General features: G+C 36.9%; 2 protein-coding genes across 3 annotated transcripts in view; one reads left to right on the forward strand and one right to left on the reverse strand.

Annotated features, from left to right (window-relative positions):
- Positions 1–460: 460 nt before the first annotated feature.
- LOC149070089 (uncharacterized) lies at positions 461–16,163 on the reverse strand. Its single transcript, XM_089249993.1, has 4 exons — positions 15,662–16,163; positions 8,216–9,415; positions 4,110–4,199; positions 461–2,143 (listed from the first exon to the last, which is right to left on the reverse strand). The coding sequence occupies exons 2-4, from the start codon at positions 9,293–9,295 to the stop codon at positions 1,796–1,798; spliced, it is 1,518 nt and encodes a 505-aa protein (XP_089106119.1). The 5' UTR covers positions 9,296–9,415; positions 15,662–16,163; the 3' UTR covers positions 461–1,795.
- Positions 16,164–16,491: 328 nt separating this feature from the next.
- LOC149070090 (FRAS1-related extracellular matrix protein 1-like) overlaps positions 16,492–21,801 on the forward strand; it is a 59,289-nt gene continuing 53,979 nt past the window's right edge. For both annotated transcript variants that reach the window (XM_089250099.1, XM_089250100.1), the window contains exons 1-2: positions 16,492–16,566; positions 20,318–20,546. In XM_089250099.1, coding sequence (XP_089106225.1) covers positions 16,541–16,566; positions 20,318–20,546 — 255 coding nt within the window. In that variant the 5' untranslated portion in view covers positions 16,492–16,540. The remainder of the gene's footprint in view (positions 16,567–20,317; positions 20,547–21,801) is intronic.

The following is a 21,801-nucleotide window of genomic DNA, read 5'->3' on the forward strand; positions in this document are numbered from 1 at the left end:
TTTAAGGCAGAATAAGAAGATTGCAACTCTTGTGAATAGACTATGACACCACTGCATCAACTACAAAAAAACTGAAATGTTCATTTTTCATTTTCATAGGCTGATTAAATATTGTTTTTGATCAATTTGAATTAGTTTTCTTCATTTGAACCTCCTATTCTATAAAAATTATTGGACCTCCTTATCCCCAATCCCCTTAAAAATGATTTATTTTTAAATGCCATTTTTCTCAGACTTAATATTCTTATCACTTGTCAATGCGATGACAATAATCTAAATTTAAAAAAAAATACATATTATTGTTTTAAATTAGAATAATAAAAAAATGATATTCTATAACTACCTACACTTCCTATATATATATATAGTAGGCCCATGGCACATTCAAAGATCACTTAAGTAACCCGCGACGCAGTTCCAGAACACTTAAACGATCCGTGGCACATTTAGAGATCCCTTCAGTGGCACGTGGCACAATTTTAGAGCACTAAAGCAGCTCCCTAGTGCAGTTCTACATAATATGAGATTGAATTCATGAATTGCAAACCAAAATACATAAATTTTTATAACAGATAGCGTTCTTGGAAAAAAAATGCTGCTAACAATAAATGCATCATACAAAAATTATAAGTAATATTTGTATAAGGATCAACGAGACTGAATCTCATAAACAAGAACAATTTTTTTTGCTGACTATTGAAATAACTGATTAGACTTGTAAATCAAGGCCCGTTAAAAAACTTATTGAAATATAATGACAGACTTGATTCGAAAACAACACACCCAAAAGAAATCACGATGACTGTACATTAAATGCAACTATTGCAGAATAACGTTGCTGTTAGCACAGTTTTAGAGCCAAAACACAATAAACAAATCAACGCAATAGTCTTTCTGAAAAACTACCTCTTATGCAGAAAAAACTCATATTTTTTTAAACAACCAAAATTCATTGAATAAATCGCTGCTATTTACAATGACTACGGACGTTGGTTCGTTTTGCATAATCCATTTCCATCCAAAATGAAATTTTGATAAATCTCAAAATAGAAATGCAAACTAAATTTCATTGGGAAGTATAACTTCCTGAACTACCTCAAAAACAACTAATTTGATTAAATTCGATCATCAATTCCCAAAACGGTGTGCATTGGCGCATTAGGATTGCCACGAGATATTTTACATTTTAATTTCATTCTCAAGAGTGCCAAAGAACATGAAATGCTGTGTGTGTGTGTGAGGAAAACCCCTGCTGATTTAGATCATGGATAGAAGTTAATGACGATGCTGTACAGCTTAATTTCTTGAGCAAAACATCAACAAGTGAGATTGGATCTGTCAAAAACTAGGTGATCAAACAAAATTTGGCATATTAGGTATAATTTCATATACATATCATACTGATTATTGGCATGCTCCCAAAAAATATTTAGTCAAAAAACACGCACACACACACACACGCAAGTACAACAATAAGAAAAACCGCAATGACGGATCATATAAGCAAATCAGTTTAAAAAAATTCTAAAAAGCAGTATAAATCACTGAAACGGCATATCTCATATTAAGAAAAATATTCTGAATTTCATCATTCTAAAAACCTTTACACAAGATATGTATAATATATTATCAATATACATATATATATTGCAATATCACTGAAAAAAAATCAAGCTGATGCCGGAGAAAATTCTATATCCTACAGACTGCTTCTTCTTCCTATGTATAATATGTTTTGTACATTAAAAAGATCATTTTCATTCAAATAAATAAATAAGTAAATATATAAATCTTTTTATACATCGATTACGGTATTCTCTCCTTTTTTATCGTATTCGTCGATGTACCACTGCTGATTGAGATAGATGAATTTGACTAACAGCTTATAAATCGTGTTCCGAGCTTTGATTTCTACGTACATGGCCAAAAAGAAAGCTAGGAAGAACAGAGCACCACATATCAAAGTTATAATTTCTGACTGTGACAGTTCGAGATGCGCTATATCTGCCTTATTGCCCCTGTGCTGTCTGAAACACATGACAGTCACAATGGCACATCCGATCATCACAAGAACAGAGATGAGGAAAACTGTATGCAGGATCTTGTCGCGCCAAGAGCAATGAGGAAACTGCCAATGTCTAACCTATACGAAGATGAAATACGTATGTATGTATATATATATATATATATATAGCAGAATATACCAAAAAAATTTGATACATGTGCATGTAAAAACGCCTAAAGGTCTATGTAAAACAACGAACATCCTTTTGGGCTAATGCAGATCAGTGAAAGGACGATGTTGTTCAGAGATTATCGACCCACCCATCCTCATAAAAACTGTCATATATACCACTGAACTCAGTTAATTAAAGATAAATCATGGCAATTCCAAATATAATATACATGTATTGCATACAGCCAGTAGCACATACACATGATTTTCTCTGGGGGGGGGGGGGATGTTTTTGACTGGAAAAAAATACACCATAATCTTGGCTCTGAAGGGCGGGTGGTTAACCACAAAACCCCTTTTGCATCAATGCATACAGCAGACGCCTAACTACCTGACATTTGCAGAACCAGGCATATATTAGATTCAAATAAAAATCAACAAGTAACCAGCAAAACATTATAAATGACATTCTTTAGGAAGGGATTACACTATAAAATTGTTTATAAAAGTTCTTTTATAAAACTTGAAAAATGAGATTAATAAGCTTATTGGTTGCATTTGTCAAGTAGTATAAAAGAACTTTTTAAAAACTTTTATACTGTAATACTGGCCTGGAGAATACAAACATTAAACCTCAGTATAAATGAATGTTTATTATTTCCCCCTTCTGATGATCTTTTAGCATTTCTAATCAACTGAAAAATTCGCTGAGAAAAAAAAAATTGCCAATATGTTTTTTGGATTTACCCACGTTTATAGAAACATTAAAAGTAAAAACAAAATATGAGATTATTTTCTCCTTCCCATATGGGTCCACAAGTTAGAAACAATTAATGGTTTTGGTAATTTCCATGAAAGGTTATCTAAGGAAGCACACATAGTGTGGGAACCAAGAAATACAGGAGTGTATAATAGAGATGAAAACAACTGCATTGTTTTGTTCCACACCACACATACCAGAGAAGGGAGGCAAAGGAGAGAAAGAAACCACTCAACGAGGTGCACTACTTGAACAAATGTGTTTGTTTTCACCTCAACTTGCTGATTTTTCCATTTTTCTCCTTTTTTTTCCTTTCTCCTCTCCTGCAGAGGGGGATCATCTTCATTGCACCCTTACTTTCAGAACCCCTCCATTCATTTTTTCTATCTTCCTCCTCATTGACTATGTGCGGACATCTCTTTCTTCACCACTATGTAATTTTTCCTTCCTAGTCTCAATTCCTGTATTGCGTACCTGTTTATTACACTACGTGCTCAGCTTAAGACATCTCAGTGCCCAGACGAGGCCATGCATTCAGATAGCCCGCCTCCAAAACTATACCTAAAAAAGCATATCACTTCAATTCATACAGCACACCCGTTTGTGGCCGGCGAACACAACAGCCATCTAACATTGCTGGTCAGCAGAGTGAACAAATTGCACACAATGTCTTTTTTGAACCCCTGCATTGCCCACTGAACCAAGAATAGAAAACATTGTAGTTGTCTCGTAAAGTGTAGGCAGAATGAATTTAAGAATCGGAGGAAAGTTGGGAAAGAGTAGTGAGAACCACACTTCTCTTTCCCTTATTATGCTGTTCCCCCAATTTTCCTCCCCTTTTTGAATTCAAATACCTCTGCACTTAGAAAAGTGGACTTTTTTTGTTGGAATCAGGAGAGAGGGCAACAACTTTCTAATTGGGTTTTGAGGACAGGGTGCCCGCATAAAAAGTTAATTTTTATATTTTGATAGTTATATAACCCCTTGCGATATGAATGGCGTATCAGAGTTCTACATGTTATTTGGATACTTTTTCTAATTGGAAGTAGGCCCCATGCCTCTAGAATAAATGTTTCACCACACTTCTTTCTCTTATTATCTGCCGAAGAAAGAATTAAGTGATCACCCTGTACATAAATTATGAATTAAAAGAAAAAAAAGAATATAGCAAACCTTAAACTTCTTATGCCAATGAAACTGGTATTTACAGAGTTCACAAGCAGGAGGTTTTCTAGATCTTTTGTTGCAAATCTCTAACCACCTCTGTCAAAACAAAGGCAAATATATATAGAAAAACTGAGTTTATCCTTAAATTGTACAAAACTAAAAACAATTACAACAAGTATAAAAAATATTAATATACAATATTTACAAAAATAGAATCCTTTCAAACATATAAAGCATTAATGTATGGTACATGATTCGGAAAAAAAGCACATAGACCATAATGCTATTACTATTCTTCAGATTCATTAAAATTCACGAATTTAACAAACTGTTGGTGACATCTCAGTCTTGCTTTACTTGACTATTTCACCGAACACCAACTCTGGTGAGTTGGGTAGGAAATGAAGGCACCATCTATTGGTGGTCGCCTCCAGCTCATTATGAAAAACATCTCATCTATATTCTTCCCCGGGCATGAACCTGGGACCGTGATGTCAAGCTTCACGGTGGTAAATGAGCCACTATGCCACTCGGGTGCTCAGCTTCACCTGACTGGAACACATCTCATCTCACACCTACCACATATTGCAAAAAGAGACAACTATCCTTTGTGCATATTTTGAAAACGTGAGAAAAACTTTGGTGTGCATATGGTATCTTATGTGAGTCAGGGACTTGACAAATCCTAAGCATCACATCCCTCCCATGGCAAGTAAAGAAACTGAGATTAGTACATAAATGTTTTATGTGCGATTGCTAGATAGGAACCTCAGGATAACAAAATTTTCAGAATTTTGTCAGTGTGTCCATTAACAGGAAAAAAAAGGTCACTAAGTCCCAGGAAAGATACAGAAATATTTTGGACTTTTTTTTCGAAGGGACAAAAAAAGATTGGAGTTGAAAAACATTGACTATTTCACCACACCAACTCTAGCCATATCGCTATACTGCGATTTACTGTTGTTAAGGAGTTAGGATGAAAATGAAGGCATTTTTGCTGATATTGCCTGTAGCAAGATTAAAAAAATGCTTAATATTAATTACACTGGTAAACAAGGTTTTTGTTTCTTGGACGCTGAGTACTGTTTCTTACATATTTTTTGATGCTGATTCTGAATCCGTCGTCAGAAATCGTCCATCAAGCACCAGTTTTCCGCAATTGCATTTTCCATTGTTGCGGGTTAGCTTAACCAGCCTTAATACTCTATACTTAGACGATCAACATTTTTAGCCTAATAATGGGTATTATAAATATTAAAACTTGCCTCAACTGACTAAATATTATGGAATAGTACATCAAGATTCTTTTGAGATACCTTTGATCATGTGCTAGCCATGGGGGACAAGGGAATTACGAGTCCCTTTTACCCTTTCTAGGAAATTCCTGACCAAACTGTCCAAGCTTTGCTCCTCGATCAAAGCAATTTGAGCACCTTTTTTGAAGGAAGACGACTCAGTCTATTGCAATGATGTTGATGCTCTGTACGTTGCATTGGGGCATCAGTATAATCTCCTAGAGTGGAGGTTATTCATAGATTCCTCAAAAACCAGCTCTAAAACCATACTTTTGCACAATTTAACGAAAACCCCTCCATTCCCATCGCTTACGGGGCCCACATGAAGGAGACATATGAAAACATTATTACGGATGGTTCGGTATGAAAAACATGTCTGGCACTTTTGCGGAGATTTGAAAGTCATTGCCCTTGTACTCGGTCTTCAACTAGGATATACCGAATTTCGCTGTTTCTTGTGCTTGTGGGACAGCAGAGATAGACAAAACCATTATCTAAAAAAAAACAATGGACACCAAGAAGACAGCTCGTTCCGGGAACCAAAAATGTTGTCAGTCAGCCCCTGGTGGATCCTCAGAAAGTCCTCTACCTGCCACCTCTACTCATTAAACTGGGATTGATGAAAAATTTTGTTAAAGGAATGAACTGAAACAGAGACGGTTTTAGTTTTCTACAAAACAAATTTACACAGGTCAGTCACGCTAAAATCAAGGAAGGCATATTCATTGGCCCTCAAATTCGAGAATTAATGAACGATGCTGAGTTCGATGCCACCCTAAATGAGCAAGAAACATCAGCATGGGAGTCATTCAAGAAAGTAGTCCAGAACTTTCTTGGAAATAACAAGACGGACAAATATATAAGGACCTTTTGGAGGAATTATTTCAGAACTATAAAGCTCTTGGTTGCAATATGTCACTGAAGATACATTTTCTTCATTCACATTTGGATTTTTTCCCAGAAAACCTAGGTGATGTCAGCGACGACACGCTGAGCGATTCCACCAGAACATATCCGTCATGTAATCGCATTATCAAGGCAAGTGGAGTCCAAACATGCTGGCCGATTACTGTTGGACATTAAAAAGAAATATTCCTGCTGCAAAATGCAGAAGAAAATCATGTAAAAATACCTCTTGAACTGCCATTAATATTAGAATTTAAGCTATATTAAGTTGTAAGCAAATGCAAAAAATATACGTTTCTCAAAATTTTAAACGCGTGTTACTCAAACACTATGCCTGACACACAAATTCTGAAAGCAAATTCGGAATCAGTGGGGAAAATACTATAAGAATGACCCTATTTGATCAAAGAAACCCACAAAAAAAGTGAAAATTTTGTTTACCAGTGTTATTAATGCTTTATTTTTTATGTAGCTCAAATATAGATTTTTTTAAAATTAAATTTTGGACTATAGGTGTGTTATGAAGTCCCAACTATAGTCCATCATATATTTCATGTTATAAATCGCTTACGAACCATAGTTGAGAGAATCCAGTTCAACTATATCATATACCCATCTTTATCTTCTTTGCTAGAAGAAGGGGTTTTTCTAAATTCGATCCTTAAGTGGGTTAAGAGGGGGCGCTCATAGAGAAATCACGAATAGCCAAAACTACTGAAGCTCATCATGAAATTCGGATAGAAGTTTTGTTTCATGACTATGAGAGGGATTTTTAAATTTGACCACTAACGGGGTTCAATTAGGGGGGGGGGGATCATATTAATTTGATCAGTATTTTTGTATTGTAATGTAGAGATTCACTGAGAAGTAATTTTGGAAAATCAACGTTTAAAGGTTATATGGAGCAATCATCACTGAGCCGAAATCGCTGAAGCCATAAATATGAAATTTAGTCAATATTGTATTTTATAAAATGTAAATACCCATTTAGATTATCCGAATACAGTGCAACACGTTCAAGGTGTAGTGTTGCATTTTTTTAATTTTTGGTAGTTTAGTTAAAAGATTGTCACAGAAAATAACGGATTTGATTAAGACATTTCTTTGAGCAAAACGAAGCTTCGGATTGTGCAATGTAAGCACAGGATGATTATAATTAAAGTTCCTGTACTCTGAGTAGTTTTTCTCAAAAACTCATCATCCAAATACAACAAAACTTTTAGGATATCTTAACGAGACCATGGGAAAGAGATTTATGAAATAAAAAAAGTTCAATTTTCGACCACCATGTGAAAAAGTGGTGCTTTTTATTGCATTTTGTGTTTTTCCATGGCCCATACAGCGTATATGCCAAGTTTCTCAATGGAATGTCTACCAGAACTGGCGCTATATAGGTCTGAGTAGTCTCAGTATACTGACACTGCTCAGATCAACATAGTGCGATGTCCCTGCATAACGACCCAGGATTCTGATCTGGTGAAATCGGCACATTTAAAATTCAAAATAAGAGATAGAGGCAGGTTTGGCAAATTCCCCAAGGGTTCCCAACTATTGTTACAGTAGCACCCATCAGTATATATGCTGACACTACTCCGACCTATGTTCTGGAGGACATATTTCATTGAGACTTGGTATATATGTTATATGGTTCATGGGAAAAAGAAAAATTCAATAAAATAAACGCCACTTTTTTATTTGGTAGTCAATTTTTTTTTTTTTATATTTCATAAATCTCTCCCATGGTCTCATTAAGATATCCTAAAAAATTTAGCTGTATTCAGATAAGCAATTTTTGAAAAAACTACTCAGAGTACAGGAACTTTAATCATAATCCCCCTGCATTGTGAAACTGTTACATCATTTCATTGCCATCTACATAAGAAAATATTTCTCCCACCACACAACACTCACCATCAAACAGCCGCAGTGAATGTAGTGAAGCGTGCCAGTGCATCGGCATGGGGATATCAAGGGATCGTCAGTTTTCGCAGGCATATGGCATATTTTGCAGGTAGGTGTATTACTATCACCAAAACTACTGGCAATGCTCAGCTGGGCAGCAGAAGCAGATCCCGACAGCTCCGCACCACTGAAAGTGTGCCTCGAACTTGGCATGAACCACGCATCATCAGAAACTCTGTGGGCCGAAGCCTCTGCAGTCACACCGCTGGCGTTACCGACATCACCTGATTCGCTCAGTGATTCTGTGTCGAATATTTTCAAATTTACAGTTGGGTTAAGATTATATGTTTTGTAGAAATTTTTATCTTCGAAGGCCCCAGTTATATCATCAGGCATGTCTTGACCGAATCCAGATGTCCCCGGCTCGCATTCAATTTGAAATGAGGTCCGTCTTTCCATCGGTCCGGGGTCAGTCTCCACGAACATTTCTGAAGGGGGATGAAAACAATTTGAGCTATTCGGTGCACAGAACTCTAGATTTTTATCTTCTTTTGTGTAAGCGTCTGGTGGTTCGACTCCGGGAGAGTAGCCACATATGAGTTCCGGTTTGACCGATGTCATGTCGCTGACAGGCACAAACTTTATGTCCTCATACCTTTTGCTTAAGTAATAATCGGACACGGAGCGCTGGGTAAATGGCTTATGGCTACTCTGATCGCTCAGGTTTTCTGCCTCCTTCATGAAATGTATCTTTTCCATCTTCACTGGAAGCAGCTGATCAACTTCTGCTGGAGTAGGATCATACACCGAATACATATCCGGTATCTGGAATATATTTTTTGATTTGAAATGTTGCTTTTCTTCGAAACCTGATGGCACATTCACGAAATTTGAAGAATTCAACATTTCGGGGGACTGATCCTTTTCACGTGGCAGCTCATCCTCGATCTGATGGTTCTTGAGTCTGCTATCAACATAGCTAGCCATCATTTCACTGGGGTTTTCTGAAGTACTATGTGGAAATTGAGGAACCTGAGCTTCTCTAAAAGCTAACAAAGGTGCGCCGCCACATTCTTGCAATGCACACATGGTGTGTTTATAAATCAGTATTTTCAAAAAAATATCGGCAGGAACGAAGATCTTCAACTGTAGCTTTCCATACTTCCCAGTGAACAGTCATGATATAACTGGCATCTTCTGGCATAATTCCTATAAAAATAAAAGGTAGGAGTAAGTATATGAAAGAGAACTTGAGAAAAAAAATCACATTCCCTGTATTTAAATAACATTACTAAAAGGCTAATAAAAGTTCGAGAAACCCATTGGTCCAGAAGAAATTTCATTTCCTAATACTGTCTGTGACTAATAGCTTTTATTTAAGCATGGCATGCCAAGTATAAAAAGTATTTTTCCTCTGTCGAAATCGGACAGCAGAAAGGGGGGGGATGTCTGTAACTTTGGTATTCCTCTTGAAACACCAACTTCCCCCTAAAAAAAATTTCTGGCCACTGCCCTGAAGTCTCATCAAATTTAGTTAATATCTCATACAGAGCCAGCCAATGGAATGCATACACAATCCCACAGCTGCAATGTCTGCTGGATTTTATGGCAGGCTCCAGAATTTGTACTTCATCTCCTGAAAAATGCTTATATTTCCTGAACTTCGCCCGTGATTGTAAAAAAATTCCTACTTTTACGGGAAAAAATATTCCCAAAGAATTTACTAGGAAAAAAAACCAGTTGCTTTAGCTTTTTGATCCCTGAAATGACCTCACAAGTGTAATGTGAATTGTCCCAATTGTGTTGAGTTTGCCAAACAGCCAGCATCACTCAGGCTTTAGACATCAGAAATTAGCAAGATGTCTTATATCTGCTTTGATCATATGCAGGGCTGCAACTAGATATTTTGTCTGCCAGGGCAAGTACACATTTTGGCATATCTGTGTAATGTAGAAGAAGCAGTTAAAGGGTGAAAATTCTGCGCTCCTTCTAGTCCAGTGTACCAGACCCACCTGCTCATCCCTGGTTGCAACCCTAACCATATGTTCCCTCTGTACGTCTCGTTTTGGGCCCAATGGCAATTTTTTTTGTTAGCAAGATTTGATTTGGGAGTAGTAATGACAAGTAATTTAACCTACTTAATGGCTATGATTCACGACTTTGCACTAATCGGAGATGGCTTGCACGTTGTGACATTTTTGCAAAGGCGAAAAATCCCTACAAATGTTTTAAAAAAAATCCTTTTTATTTTTTTTTTTACACATTTTGGATCCAAGCAAAAGCATCCTAAAATCTCATTCTTCAAACTTGGCAACTATACAATCTGATACCAAAAGTAAACCCATTTCGAAATGTCTCTCTCTCAGAGGTTAAATAGGTGATAAAGAAATGCACAGATGTCTATTGCTAGTGTTTTTTACCTAGGCCTATGTGACTGATGCTCAAAGACAGGCGCAGATCCAGGACAATGTGTCAGGAGGGGCAAATTGTGTAAGTTCTTTGTGTGTATGAATCACCTTGTATTTTACAGGAGACCAATTTTACTATATTATTCAGCTCTTTGCAGAAGTGATTGTTCCTATCACCCTGGATACATGTCTGAGTAAAGGCAGTATTTCCAGCAGTGAATGAAGAGGAGGCAGATATCTCCAGGAGCGAAGGCAGGTATCTTTAGCAATAAATTAAGCCAAGACAGACATCCTCAGCTTCAAATGGAACAAATACAAATATTTTCAGTTGTAAATGGATTGAAGGCAGACACCTTTAGTTGCGAATGGAGCAAAGGCTTACATTTTCAGCTGCAAACAGAAGGGAGGCAGGCGGATCCAGGGCAGGAGAAGTGACCTATTCTAAAGGTGCACTAGATCAACCCAACTTCATTTTAGGGGACAGACCAATTTACTTTATATTATTAGGCACTCGCTCGAATGCATAATCACATGTACCTTCACCATACAATAGAGAGATCACTTTAGATCAGTAGTTCTCAACCTTTTTTGACTCAAGGAGCCCTTTTAGAATATAATTTCTGTGGTGGAGTCCCGTAACCTCTTTTTGTTATTCATTTATCTAATTTATTTTTGTCGAGCAGCCACAAAGTCCCTGGGAAGTGCAAACAGAGCTCCAAAGGCTCCACAGAGCACAGGTTGAGAACTGCTGCCTTAGATCAATATTTCGACCAAGATTATTTGAAACAACTGTTTGGTATCACCAAACCTATCACTTAGTGATAGGCTGATATCATACTTCAAATATACTTCAATAACATAATAAAATTTTATGTGGACAGTGTATTTTATCTTATCATAATAATTTTTATAAGTTTTATTTCAGTGTGTTTGTGTGTAGCTGTAGTATTTCATATTATTCTTTTTCTCTGTATCCCCACTAGATGGCACTGCTTACACAATTATTATCCATGTTATTATCGGCTCGAGTCAGTCGTACCTTTGCTTCATCTCATTAATAAAAGTTTTTTATTATAATTTAAACCTTTGCGTTCTCTGTATATAACGGCTCGTTCATCGTTCGTATACATTTTTTTGGCGCCCGAACAGGGACTCACTGCATATAGTAGTCCTATATCATGTCAACTAAGGACATCGTCGCTCATCGGGGCAGAGCTAAGGCCTCGATCACAAGAATCCAGCATTTCACCGAAAGTGCAACAGAGTTCGACCATGAGGACATCAAGACCAGATTGGAAAGGCTCGAGAATGTCTTCGAGGAATTCGTTCGCCATGACGAATGCTTGGACGAGGAATTATCAGAAATAGCTCAGGTGGAAGAACAGTATTTTTCAACGAAATCCAAATTGAAACGAGCTCTAGCTGCCGTGACAAAGGTGCCTTCAACAACGGTTGAGTTTTCTGACGCGGACACCCGTACTGAAAGAATTCTGCTGCAGCTGGTGGAACAACGAGTGCTTTCGCAGTTCACGGCGCGTTCACCGTCTACTACTACTACCGAGGTAAGAGACAGTTATTTGCCTCGCATAAACATTCCTTCATTCTCGGGGTTGTATATAAACTGGAACAGTTTCAAGGACCTTTACCGATCCTTGATTCACAAAAACGAGCATTTAGCGAATGTCCAGAAATTCAGCTACTTCAAGGGCCTCTTGGAGGAAGATGCAGCGGTATTGATTAAACACATACCAGTGTCAGAGGCCACGTACATAGAGGCATGGGAAAAATTATTGCTTCGTTTTGATAGGAAGAAAGTCATAATTTCGTCCTTGATATAGATGTTCCTCGACAGCAACCAGTTTCTACCCCTGATGAACAGAAACTCAGACACATTGCCGATATTTCGGATGAGATTATTCGAAGTTCGCGTGCTATTGCTGATGAAGCCATTACTCTGGACCCTTGGCTCATTCAAATCCTGCTGGACAAGGTAGATCCGGAAACGCGACAGCTTTGGGCTCAAAAGACAGCAGAACAAGATTTTGCAAAGTTCGGAAACTTCCTCGAGTTTCGCAATTCAAGATGTGCTGCCCTCGAGATCTTCAATCCTGAAAGGTCAGCAAGCAGAATCAACAGAATCAAAATCGTGCCACAGAAATCAACATCGTCACCTAGCGGTCTCAACAAGAGCTGTCCATCATGCAACAGACCTCACGGGCTACATAAGTGTCAGATTTTCAAATCCTGGTCAGTGGCAGAGAGAAAAAACTTCGTTTGCAAGAAACAGTTATGTTTCAACTGTTTCTCCAGCTCTCACAAGATATATGAATGTTCACCGTCGTTCAGGTGTTCGCAATGTGATCAGCGGCATCATTCAACTTTGCATGAAGTTGTGTCCACTAGTGTTACCGCTGCGTTATCGGATATGCCTGTATCTACCGAGTCTAAGGTGCATGATTCCACAGTGTTGCAATCAAATATTTCCGCTAATGTCTCTTTCTGTACGCTATTGCCCACGGCTCAAGTGTGCGTCTTGGATACATCAGGTAATCAACACGTTATCCATGCACTTCTCGACTCGAGCTCTCAGTGTTCCTTTATTAGTGAGGCATGTGCCCAAGCATTGAGCATTCCCCGCAAATATACCCGCTTTACTGTGGAAGGAGTGGCAGCTGTGGACGCTGGTACCACTAGAGGGTTAGTGAACTTAAAATTATATTCTACATATGATGATAATCATTATATTGACATTGATTCATTAGAATCAACTGAACATATTTCTTGGAATGTCTCTTCTGAAAATGCATTCGTTGAAAGTTGTGGTGATGGTATCTTATGGGTGGGAGAACGTTTCCGACATTCCTCTTTGAATCGTTCTCTTTCAGCTTGTGGAGTTGACTTTGCAGGACCTGTCAACATACAACAACACAGAGGTCGCGAATGACTTCCGGCAAAAGGATATACCGCTGTTTTTGTGTTTTGCCCGAAAGCTGTTCATATCGAATTTGTGAGTGATCTTAACCCAGTGCATTTTTTGCAGCCCTTCAATGATTTTGTTCACGTGGAGGTGCTAAAAAAAATATTTACAGAGATAATGCCATAAAATTCATCTAAGTAGAAATGTTATGTTCGAGTAGTCGGCATTCGAACTACTAGAGGTATTTTTGAAAGAAATTTTTGATTTGTTAATCAGATGCTAAGATATGTGTTCTACTTATGTATCAAGAATAATATGACACCATGTATATATTCTTGATAGGGTGGGAGTATGTTTGTGTGTAGCTGTAGTATTTCATATTATTCTTTTCCTCTGTATTGCCACTAGATGGCACCGCTTACACAATTATTATCTATGTTATTTTTCCCGCCTTTTGAGGCAGATGTTATTTTGTATTGGCTCGAGTCAGTTGTACCTTTGCTTCATCTCATTAATAAACGTTTTTTATTATAACTTAAACCTTTGCGCTCTCCGTATATAACGGCACGTTCGCCGTACGTACAAAGTGCATATTTATTTTCTTGCGATAATTGTTCTTATTTTGGGCTGCTGTAATTTAGACATATTTGACATCCATATTTTTTATGGACATCTCTTTTCAGCCACCTTATTGGGCTTCTAGCCTGTTGTGGTCTTTGTGTTTCTATTATATTTAACACCAGTGAAGAGTACTAGCATTGAGCTATCTCGCAAAATTTCTATTCAACCTTTGATGCATAATCACAGGTACCTTCAACATAAAATAGAAAGATATCACTTTTGATCAACATTTTGATCAAGATAATTGCAAACAACTGCTGAATATCGTCATCACTGTCTAACCCCAGCAACTTCGAACGCATTTCAATAACACAGCTGAAGATCACTGGTAGTGCACTTTCTTAAAATATTTATTCAACCTTTGATTTATATCCATGTGTACTTTCAACATACAACAGAAAGAAAACTTCAGATCAGTAGTTCTTAAACTTTTTCTACCCGTGGCTCCCCACAATAATCTTAAAAAGAACCAATTTATAGCCCTGTATAGGTACAAATTAATATCAACAGCTCACTCTGGAACCATGATGTGCAGTTTGAGAAGAACTGCTTCACACTAACATTTTAATCAAGGTTATTCAAAATAACCGCTCGGTACCTTCATCATCATCTAAGCAATCATTTCAAACATATTCCAGTAACACAAATGAAGAACACTAACATTGTAGCTTCAACATATGTGAATGCTTTCTTCTTTTATTCTCTCACATCTACTTTTTCTATGCATAACTTTTTCGTATTTCTTGCGCACATAATAATAAAGTACTTTCAACATACAATATAAATATCACTTTCGATCAAGGTTATTTAAAACTGCTTGGCATGATCATCATCACTGTCTAGACAACACTTTAAACATATTCCAATAACACAAGCAAATAGTACTAGCATTGCAACTCTCTCGCAATTTCTATTCGACCTTTGATGCATAATCACATGAACCTTCAACATAAAATAGAAAGATCACTTTAGATCGGTGGTTCAGATCAAAACTTTTGCATAAATTATCTTATAAGCAAGTTTTGCCACTTGCAGCTCCCCAAAATAATCTTGAAAAAAAAACATTTCATAGATTTAACTACACACACACATCAATATCGACAGCTCACTACGATGCTGCTGACAAATGTTATTGGTGCCCCTAACAGCCTTGAGAGTGTGAGCCTCAAGTGTGCTCCCACACACTCTGAGAAACACTACTCTACACCAACATTTTGATCAAGGTTATTCGAAATTGCTCGGGATTGGCAACTCTGTAGCTGGCTATTTCAAACAGACTTCAATAACACCGTTGAAGAGCACCCTAGTACTGTACTCTCTTATAATAATAAACCAACCATTGATGTATAATTACATGTAATTTTAACACACAACAAAGAGATCAGTTTTTAGAGGTGAGCTCAAATCTTTTTGGCTGTCTCTGTACACACACACACACGGTTCAACATCAAAACACAGTAATGACATATCGTATTAATATAATTTATATAGAGTGAGATAGCTGCTTACTCAGTTTTTACATATAAAAAATTAGATGATGCTTGGTGTTAGTGTACTTCATAACATATAAGCCTATGGGCATGTAATTGCGATTCAAGATCCTCTTCTTTCCGTTTTTCATCCAAACTTCACTGCGACCATTCATAACAAAAACGTTAACTGAGTTCAGCGAAATCAAATGCGAATAAAGGAGATATCACTATGTTGAATCTTAGATCAATTTCTGTGAGGACACTGCCCTAATTCCTTACTACATGGTCACCATGGAGAAACACTAACACACAAAAATAAAATAAAAACAAAGGCACTGTATAGCTATAATAATTAAAAATAAAAACAACACAAGGGCCAGGAGTGTTCAAAGCATTTTCATGAATTAAACGTCGCTTTCACGAGTCTCTATTGAAACGAACATAATTTTCAAATCCAAAACTGTATCCTAACATAAACAAAAATACAGCATAGGTGCTCAATGACGTACTCGTAGGTATCTTCGCTCCCCGTTGGTTACGTACGAGGCTCCGACGCGACGACCAATCAAATCACTTCTTGAATTTTCAGCTCTCTCTTGTGAGAGACAACTAAAGGCATTTGATTCGTCCATTTATGATCATGATGCTGCCATACCTTTGCCATTATTGAGTAAATTTAAATTTAAATTATTTAAAGACATCTAAATTAAGAATTATAGAGATTTTTTGTATTTTTAAGACTTATAAGTCGTGAGACTTATCTATATTTCAATAATTTTCAGAGAAACTCTTAGATTTAGAAATCATTATGACTGTGCTAAAAGTTCCTGGCAACATCTGTGTGTGTTTATCATTTTATATTGTTTGTTTATTTATTAACAGCCGTGAACATACAACATGTGAACCGATCATAATTATGAACACGAATTACCAACTAAAATTGTGAGTTTTGAACGTTATGTTACGATACAAAATTGTTCTTGTTTATTAATTCACATATTTCTATAGTTTTTCCTTTTCTGTAGTTTATATAAAGAATGATTTACGGTAATTTAACTGGGCTTTCGGATGATTTGGGTCCACTTTGGAGGCATTGATGATTAAAATTATTTTAAGCCGGGTTTTTCGGCATCGTGGAGCAGGTTCAAACCCTATTTTCGTAGGAGATTTTTTTTGTGCCGCGTGCAACGTGAATTACCCAGAGTGACACGCCGTACACTCACTAATGGGAATAAGCGGTACGACTGCTATCCTACAGAGCGCAACTCTCCTCAAGCCAGCGCTTTACGTCGGGCGTGATTATCCGACTGCTTCTGGTGGAGTTAAATGCGTCGTGCGCCGCACATTTCCCGGATTTTCTTTTCATATTTTTGTTGTTTTCTTTTCCGTCCCTTCAGACGACAGAATAGCTGCTGCCAGGTCCATATACTACATAGCCGCCCTGAGCTTATGCGGTACGCTTGAAAAACACAAACGCGTAGCGTGATTAAGTTACACGTTTCTGCTGACGCGAAATGGTCCTATTTTGTTCACATGCCACAGAAATACCTGCTCCTAGGAAAACCGACTTTGGTCGCAAAACTAAGAGCAGGTTTTTTCTGCTCTATATATGAACCGAATAGGAGAGTTTCACGTCAGCAGAAACATGTAACTTTATCCCATTACGTGTTTGTGTTTTCTTAGTGTGTCCCCATCATATATTCCATCTTCTGCACATCCACGTATATTAGCACAATAATTATGGCGGCACATTTTGACGTGATACGTTTTTTCTGCCGTGAGTCGTGTGGTAGGCACTGACGTAATGAAATTTCGTCATTGTCATCTACTGTGTCTTTGGAATAGATAACAAATGATACCAATGTCGTAGTCTATTTTGGTTGTGAACTGCTCAAGATATAGCGGAAAACGATTAGTCACGAATCAGGGTAGTGGACCTGGTGCCCAGATGGGAAGAGATAATAAAACTAGAGTGATGCTATTGGATTTGCAATGTGCATCTCATTGCTTTCTACTTTCATTGCACACTTTTTGGGATATAGCAGTAAACAATTTGTCATGAATCAGGGTAGTGGACCTGGTGTTTGGACGGGAAGAGATATTAAAATCAGAGTGATATCTTTGGCTTAGTCTTTGCAATGTGCATCTGGCAATACCATTGCTTTTCACTTGCGTTGCATACTTCGGGAGATACGAGCACTTAAAAAATTTTGACACACAACTTTTTTGCGAATGCTCCGAGTCGTAATTGATTTAAAAGGCATATTCACTTCAAAAACAGAGAGAGATTAGTTTTGTATAAATCTGTGAATTCTATTGTCTAATTACTGGTTTAAAGTAGTAGGTGTACCAACATAACTACCGTTAGACTTAAAATTTTAATGTGAAAAGTCTAGAGTTTGCTCGTTTTTTTACCAAAACTCATTACATCTGTGAAAGAATAAAAATGGCTAAATTATTAAGCAACATCATGCAAATAGGAAACACATCATAATAAATACATCATCATTTGCGCAGAAACAATCTTGTCTTCATTTAGCTGATGCTGAGTGACTCTTTGGTTGTACATTGAATGAATCAAGAAACCTTTTACCATATGTGATACTGAATCGGCACCAGACGTTTACTTTTGTGTGGGGGGGGGGGAAAGTCTTTCCCATGAATAAAAGCATGCTATTAGGAAAAATGCTAATTCATGAAGTTAATTCAGATTCATTGACTTTCATGTTACGTCAATGCAGATTTTTGATGTTCATATTTCTTGTATGTAGTTCATTTCTCATTGTTTGTTTGTTAGTTTATTCATTAATTCTGAATTTAATTTGAGAGATTGGATAGAAAATATGCATTCTTAATGATTAATAAGATTTTTTTTAACTAGAGTAGTTAATTTAAATTTTAAAAAATCTGAGTTTCTTTATTTGAAAGAAACATGATTTTTCATACCCTGCTTATTAGAACCTACTACGGCGAAACCTATCTAAGACTGCCATTACTATACTAATACTAAACCACACATGCACTTCATCCACATTCCTTTGCGGAACTTCTAGCGAATTGGTACATGTTGGAATGTACAAGTAAGAGCACGTGTTTTGAACTTATCGGGATGTTTGTTTCTGTGTAATGCTTGTTATATTTCTGCTATCTGCCATCTATTTTTCGAACTATGAGTGAAGTGCAATGATTGAAGATTTGTACGTTGAAGGCCTGTTGCTCTCTGTGATGAGACTTTTTAATGGCAGGGATCAACTCACATTTGCACCTCAAAGTTTGAACAGAAAACCAATTTTAGCCGACCGCGACTGTGAGGCTCGAACTCTGGTCCTCGCGATGTGAGTCTATGATTATGACCACTGGACCACCACAGCGGCAAATAACTCGACTACCACTAACACGAATACTGCATGAGACACATATCTGTCTCAAATGGAATAAAAATATAGTTATCCAATGATTAATGCCTCTGTGCACCTTTATGAAACAGAAATTTGTCTGAAACATAGTATTATTTCAGTCTCTTGAAGTTCAGTTTCATACAGGTTTCATTTAATTAGAAGATTTTCAGCATGATTTGTCCAACTGTTGAGAAACGACTCTAAACTGTGAGTTACATAACTAGAAGTCCCGGCACTGGAAGATGACAATGGTCTTTTTTGATAATTGTGTTGTTTACATTGTAGCCAATGTTTCATAATTTAACAATTTATTTTGGGGATATTACAATAACACCTCTGGTCACAGTGTTAGGTTCCATGGCACCTGCCCCCCCCCATATGTGTGACAAATTTATGATGCTCTTCTGCTTTTTTTTCCTTCCTTTATATCATTGGTCAAAATTTCCATAGTGTACAAAATGACCCTACCATACCACTTGTGTGAAATTTTTTTTTTTGGTTGACTACCTAAATGTTCAGATTAGAATGTCTCAGAAAAGTGGCAGTTGTTTTGATAATTATTTCAAATTAATCGTGAAACATTGGATATTCAAAGTTGAGCATGATGATAGTGCTGTTAGTGAGTTATATAGTCCTCTGACCACGAGATGAATTATCGCTGCGTCACGTCATGTCGGATGATTTTATTCAATTTTTTTTTGGTAAAACGATTGCACATCGAGAAAAGTTCATCAGTGACTGAGCTTTCACGATTGGCATGTCCTTCTAGGATAAAATAGAATCGTTTGACGTCACATGACGTGCCGTAGCCAAATCTCATCTCGTGGTAGGAGGACTATACGTAAGATCTGTGTGATCAACATGTGGAGATATTGTTTGCTAGGACTGTCTCTCCAATTTCGGCTGTAAGACTAACTTTGGTGCTTGTGAAAATATAGTAAATATTATTTGTAAATTCATTTTCTGAATATCTCTGTCATAACAAGCCCTTTTGTCCAAAATTTTCAAAAAAAATAGGTACATGAACAAGGGTTTATTGCAAAAATAAGTCAAAGTGACTGAATAGATACTGTTTTCAGAAGTTTCAGTGTATAAAAATATGTAATTTATGTTTATTTTTCCCCTATAGCGGTTACTGTTGTTCTAGGTAGTTCGAAATTCCCGTTGTTCTGGTGTTAAGATGTTTTCTCATAATGAAAGTTTTCTAAAGCTTGACTGAATGAGTAATACAATAATTCCTGAATTTTCTAAATGTTGGGATCAACATTCTTTATATTTTATTGTTGCCCATTTAGGTGTGATGTCAACATGTGGATATACTTGCTTCTGTCCTTATTGATGATAACTGAGGTATGGACTCAACTGTTAATATCAAAGAATGACATTGAAGTCCCGATTGGACGTGAAGTTTATCTTGGAACAGATGATTTGATGTTTTCCAGTGTTGCAGCTGAAGAAGTTTGTAAGATAGAAGTTGTACAGAATGAGCCCTTATCACAGAGAGTTGGATTTTTAGATCCTCAAGTAAGATCACTTAAGGCTTGTTTACACACGTTAAGTGTGATTAAGTACTTTACTAAATTTGAAGTTGGCAAGTATACTTTAAAATGTATGCAGACAATAAGGGTCGTTTACATAAGTTTAGTTGGTAAGTGATTAAGTAATTTAGTGAAGTAAAGAGGATTCTATTTTTTTGTTAAGTAGACCTATGTGCATGTGTGTGGCCTGTCACTTGTGGGGGGTCATTTTTCTCTCTCACGTGGATGTTTGTTTTGATCTTAAGTGTGAACGAGTTCGCACTCTGGTGTAGATCACCCAAAAATATAAAATATATGATATGGTTCTGATCACAATATTCGTAAGTTCTACCAGATCATCTTCATCCATTGTTGCGAAAGCTATGAGCTTTTAAAAAAACACCTCTCCGAATGTCAGATATATATATAAAAAATTATTACTATATTATTTTCCTGTGCATTGCATCTCTCTCCCTCTGTTGATTTGAGTAGACTGTAGCTTTCATGCGCCAGTTGTGCTTGCCTCCATAAAAATTATCCATTGAGCATCTGCTTAATCACTTATCATGTGGACACTTCTTTGAACAATCGGTAACTTAAAATTTAGTTAACTACTTAATCACTTAACAAGCCTTCAGATTATTAATAATACAGTTTTTCCCACTAGAATATATATGGCAAGCCAAATTTACATAGGAGTGAGTGGAAAAAATTTAAAAGAACCTTTATTTTTTTTAACTGTTATCTTATAACATTATTACTACTAAACCATACATGCACCTCGTCCATATTTCTCTGCGGAACTTCTAACAAATTGGTACAAGTTGTAGTGTATGTACTGTGAACCTGACGTGAAGTTTTGTTTCTCTGTAATGCTTGTTATGTGTAGTGCTGCCACCAAATTTTCTCACTATTATTGACGTGTAATGACTGAATAATTTTATCGTTGTAGGGCTGTTGCTTTCTGTGGTGAGACTTTTTAACAGGGAGATTGGCTCGCATTTGCGCCTTGAAGTTGGGAACCACAGAAAACCAACTTCAGCTGGCGATGGTGGGGTTTGAACCCAGATCCTCAAGATGCGAGTCCGTCACTATGACCACTCAACCACCACAGCAGCTACAGCATTATTACTACCTAACTGCACTCTTAAACATTCTTTTGGGGGAATTTTGAATGAATCAGTGCGTGAAACGTGTGCTCTGAGTGTATGTGTGGCCCTAAAGTATTTATATTGTTATGAGTGTTTATATAGTGTCTATGC

This window comes from Pholcus phalangioides, unplaced genomic scaffold, assembly GCF_987345545.1.
Source record: "Pholcus phalangioides strain wild (caught in Gottingen) unplaced genomic scaffold, Ppha-v1.0 ptg000022l_1, whole genome shotgun sequence".
NCBI lineage: Eukaryota > Metazoa > Arthropoda > Arachnida > Araneae > Pholcidae > Pholcus > Pholcus phalangioides.

Coding starts and splice junctions, on each gene's coding strand:
- LOC149070089 (XM_089249993.1), bottom strand. CDS start 9,295: ATGTGTGCATTGCAAGAATGTGGCGGCGCACCTTTGTTAGCTTTTAGA. Junction 4,200..8,215: donor TTCACTGCGGCTGTTTGATG/GTGAGTGTTGTG, acceptor TTGTTTTGACAG/AGGTGGTTAGAGATTTGCAA. Junction 2,144..4,109: donor ATTGGCATAAGAAGTTTAAG/GTTTGCTATATT, acceptor ATCTTCGTATAG/GTTAGACATTGGCAGTTTCC.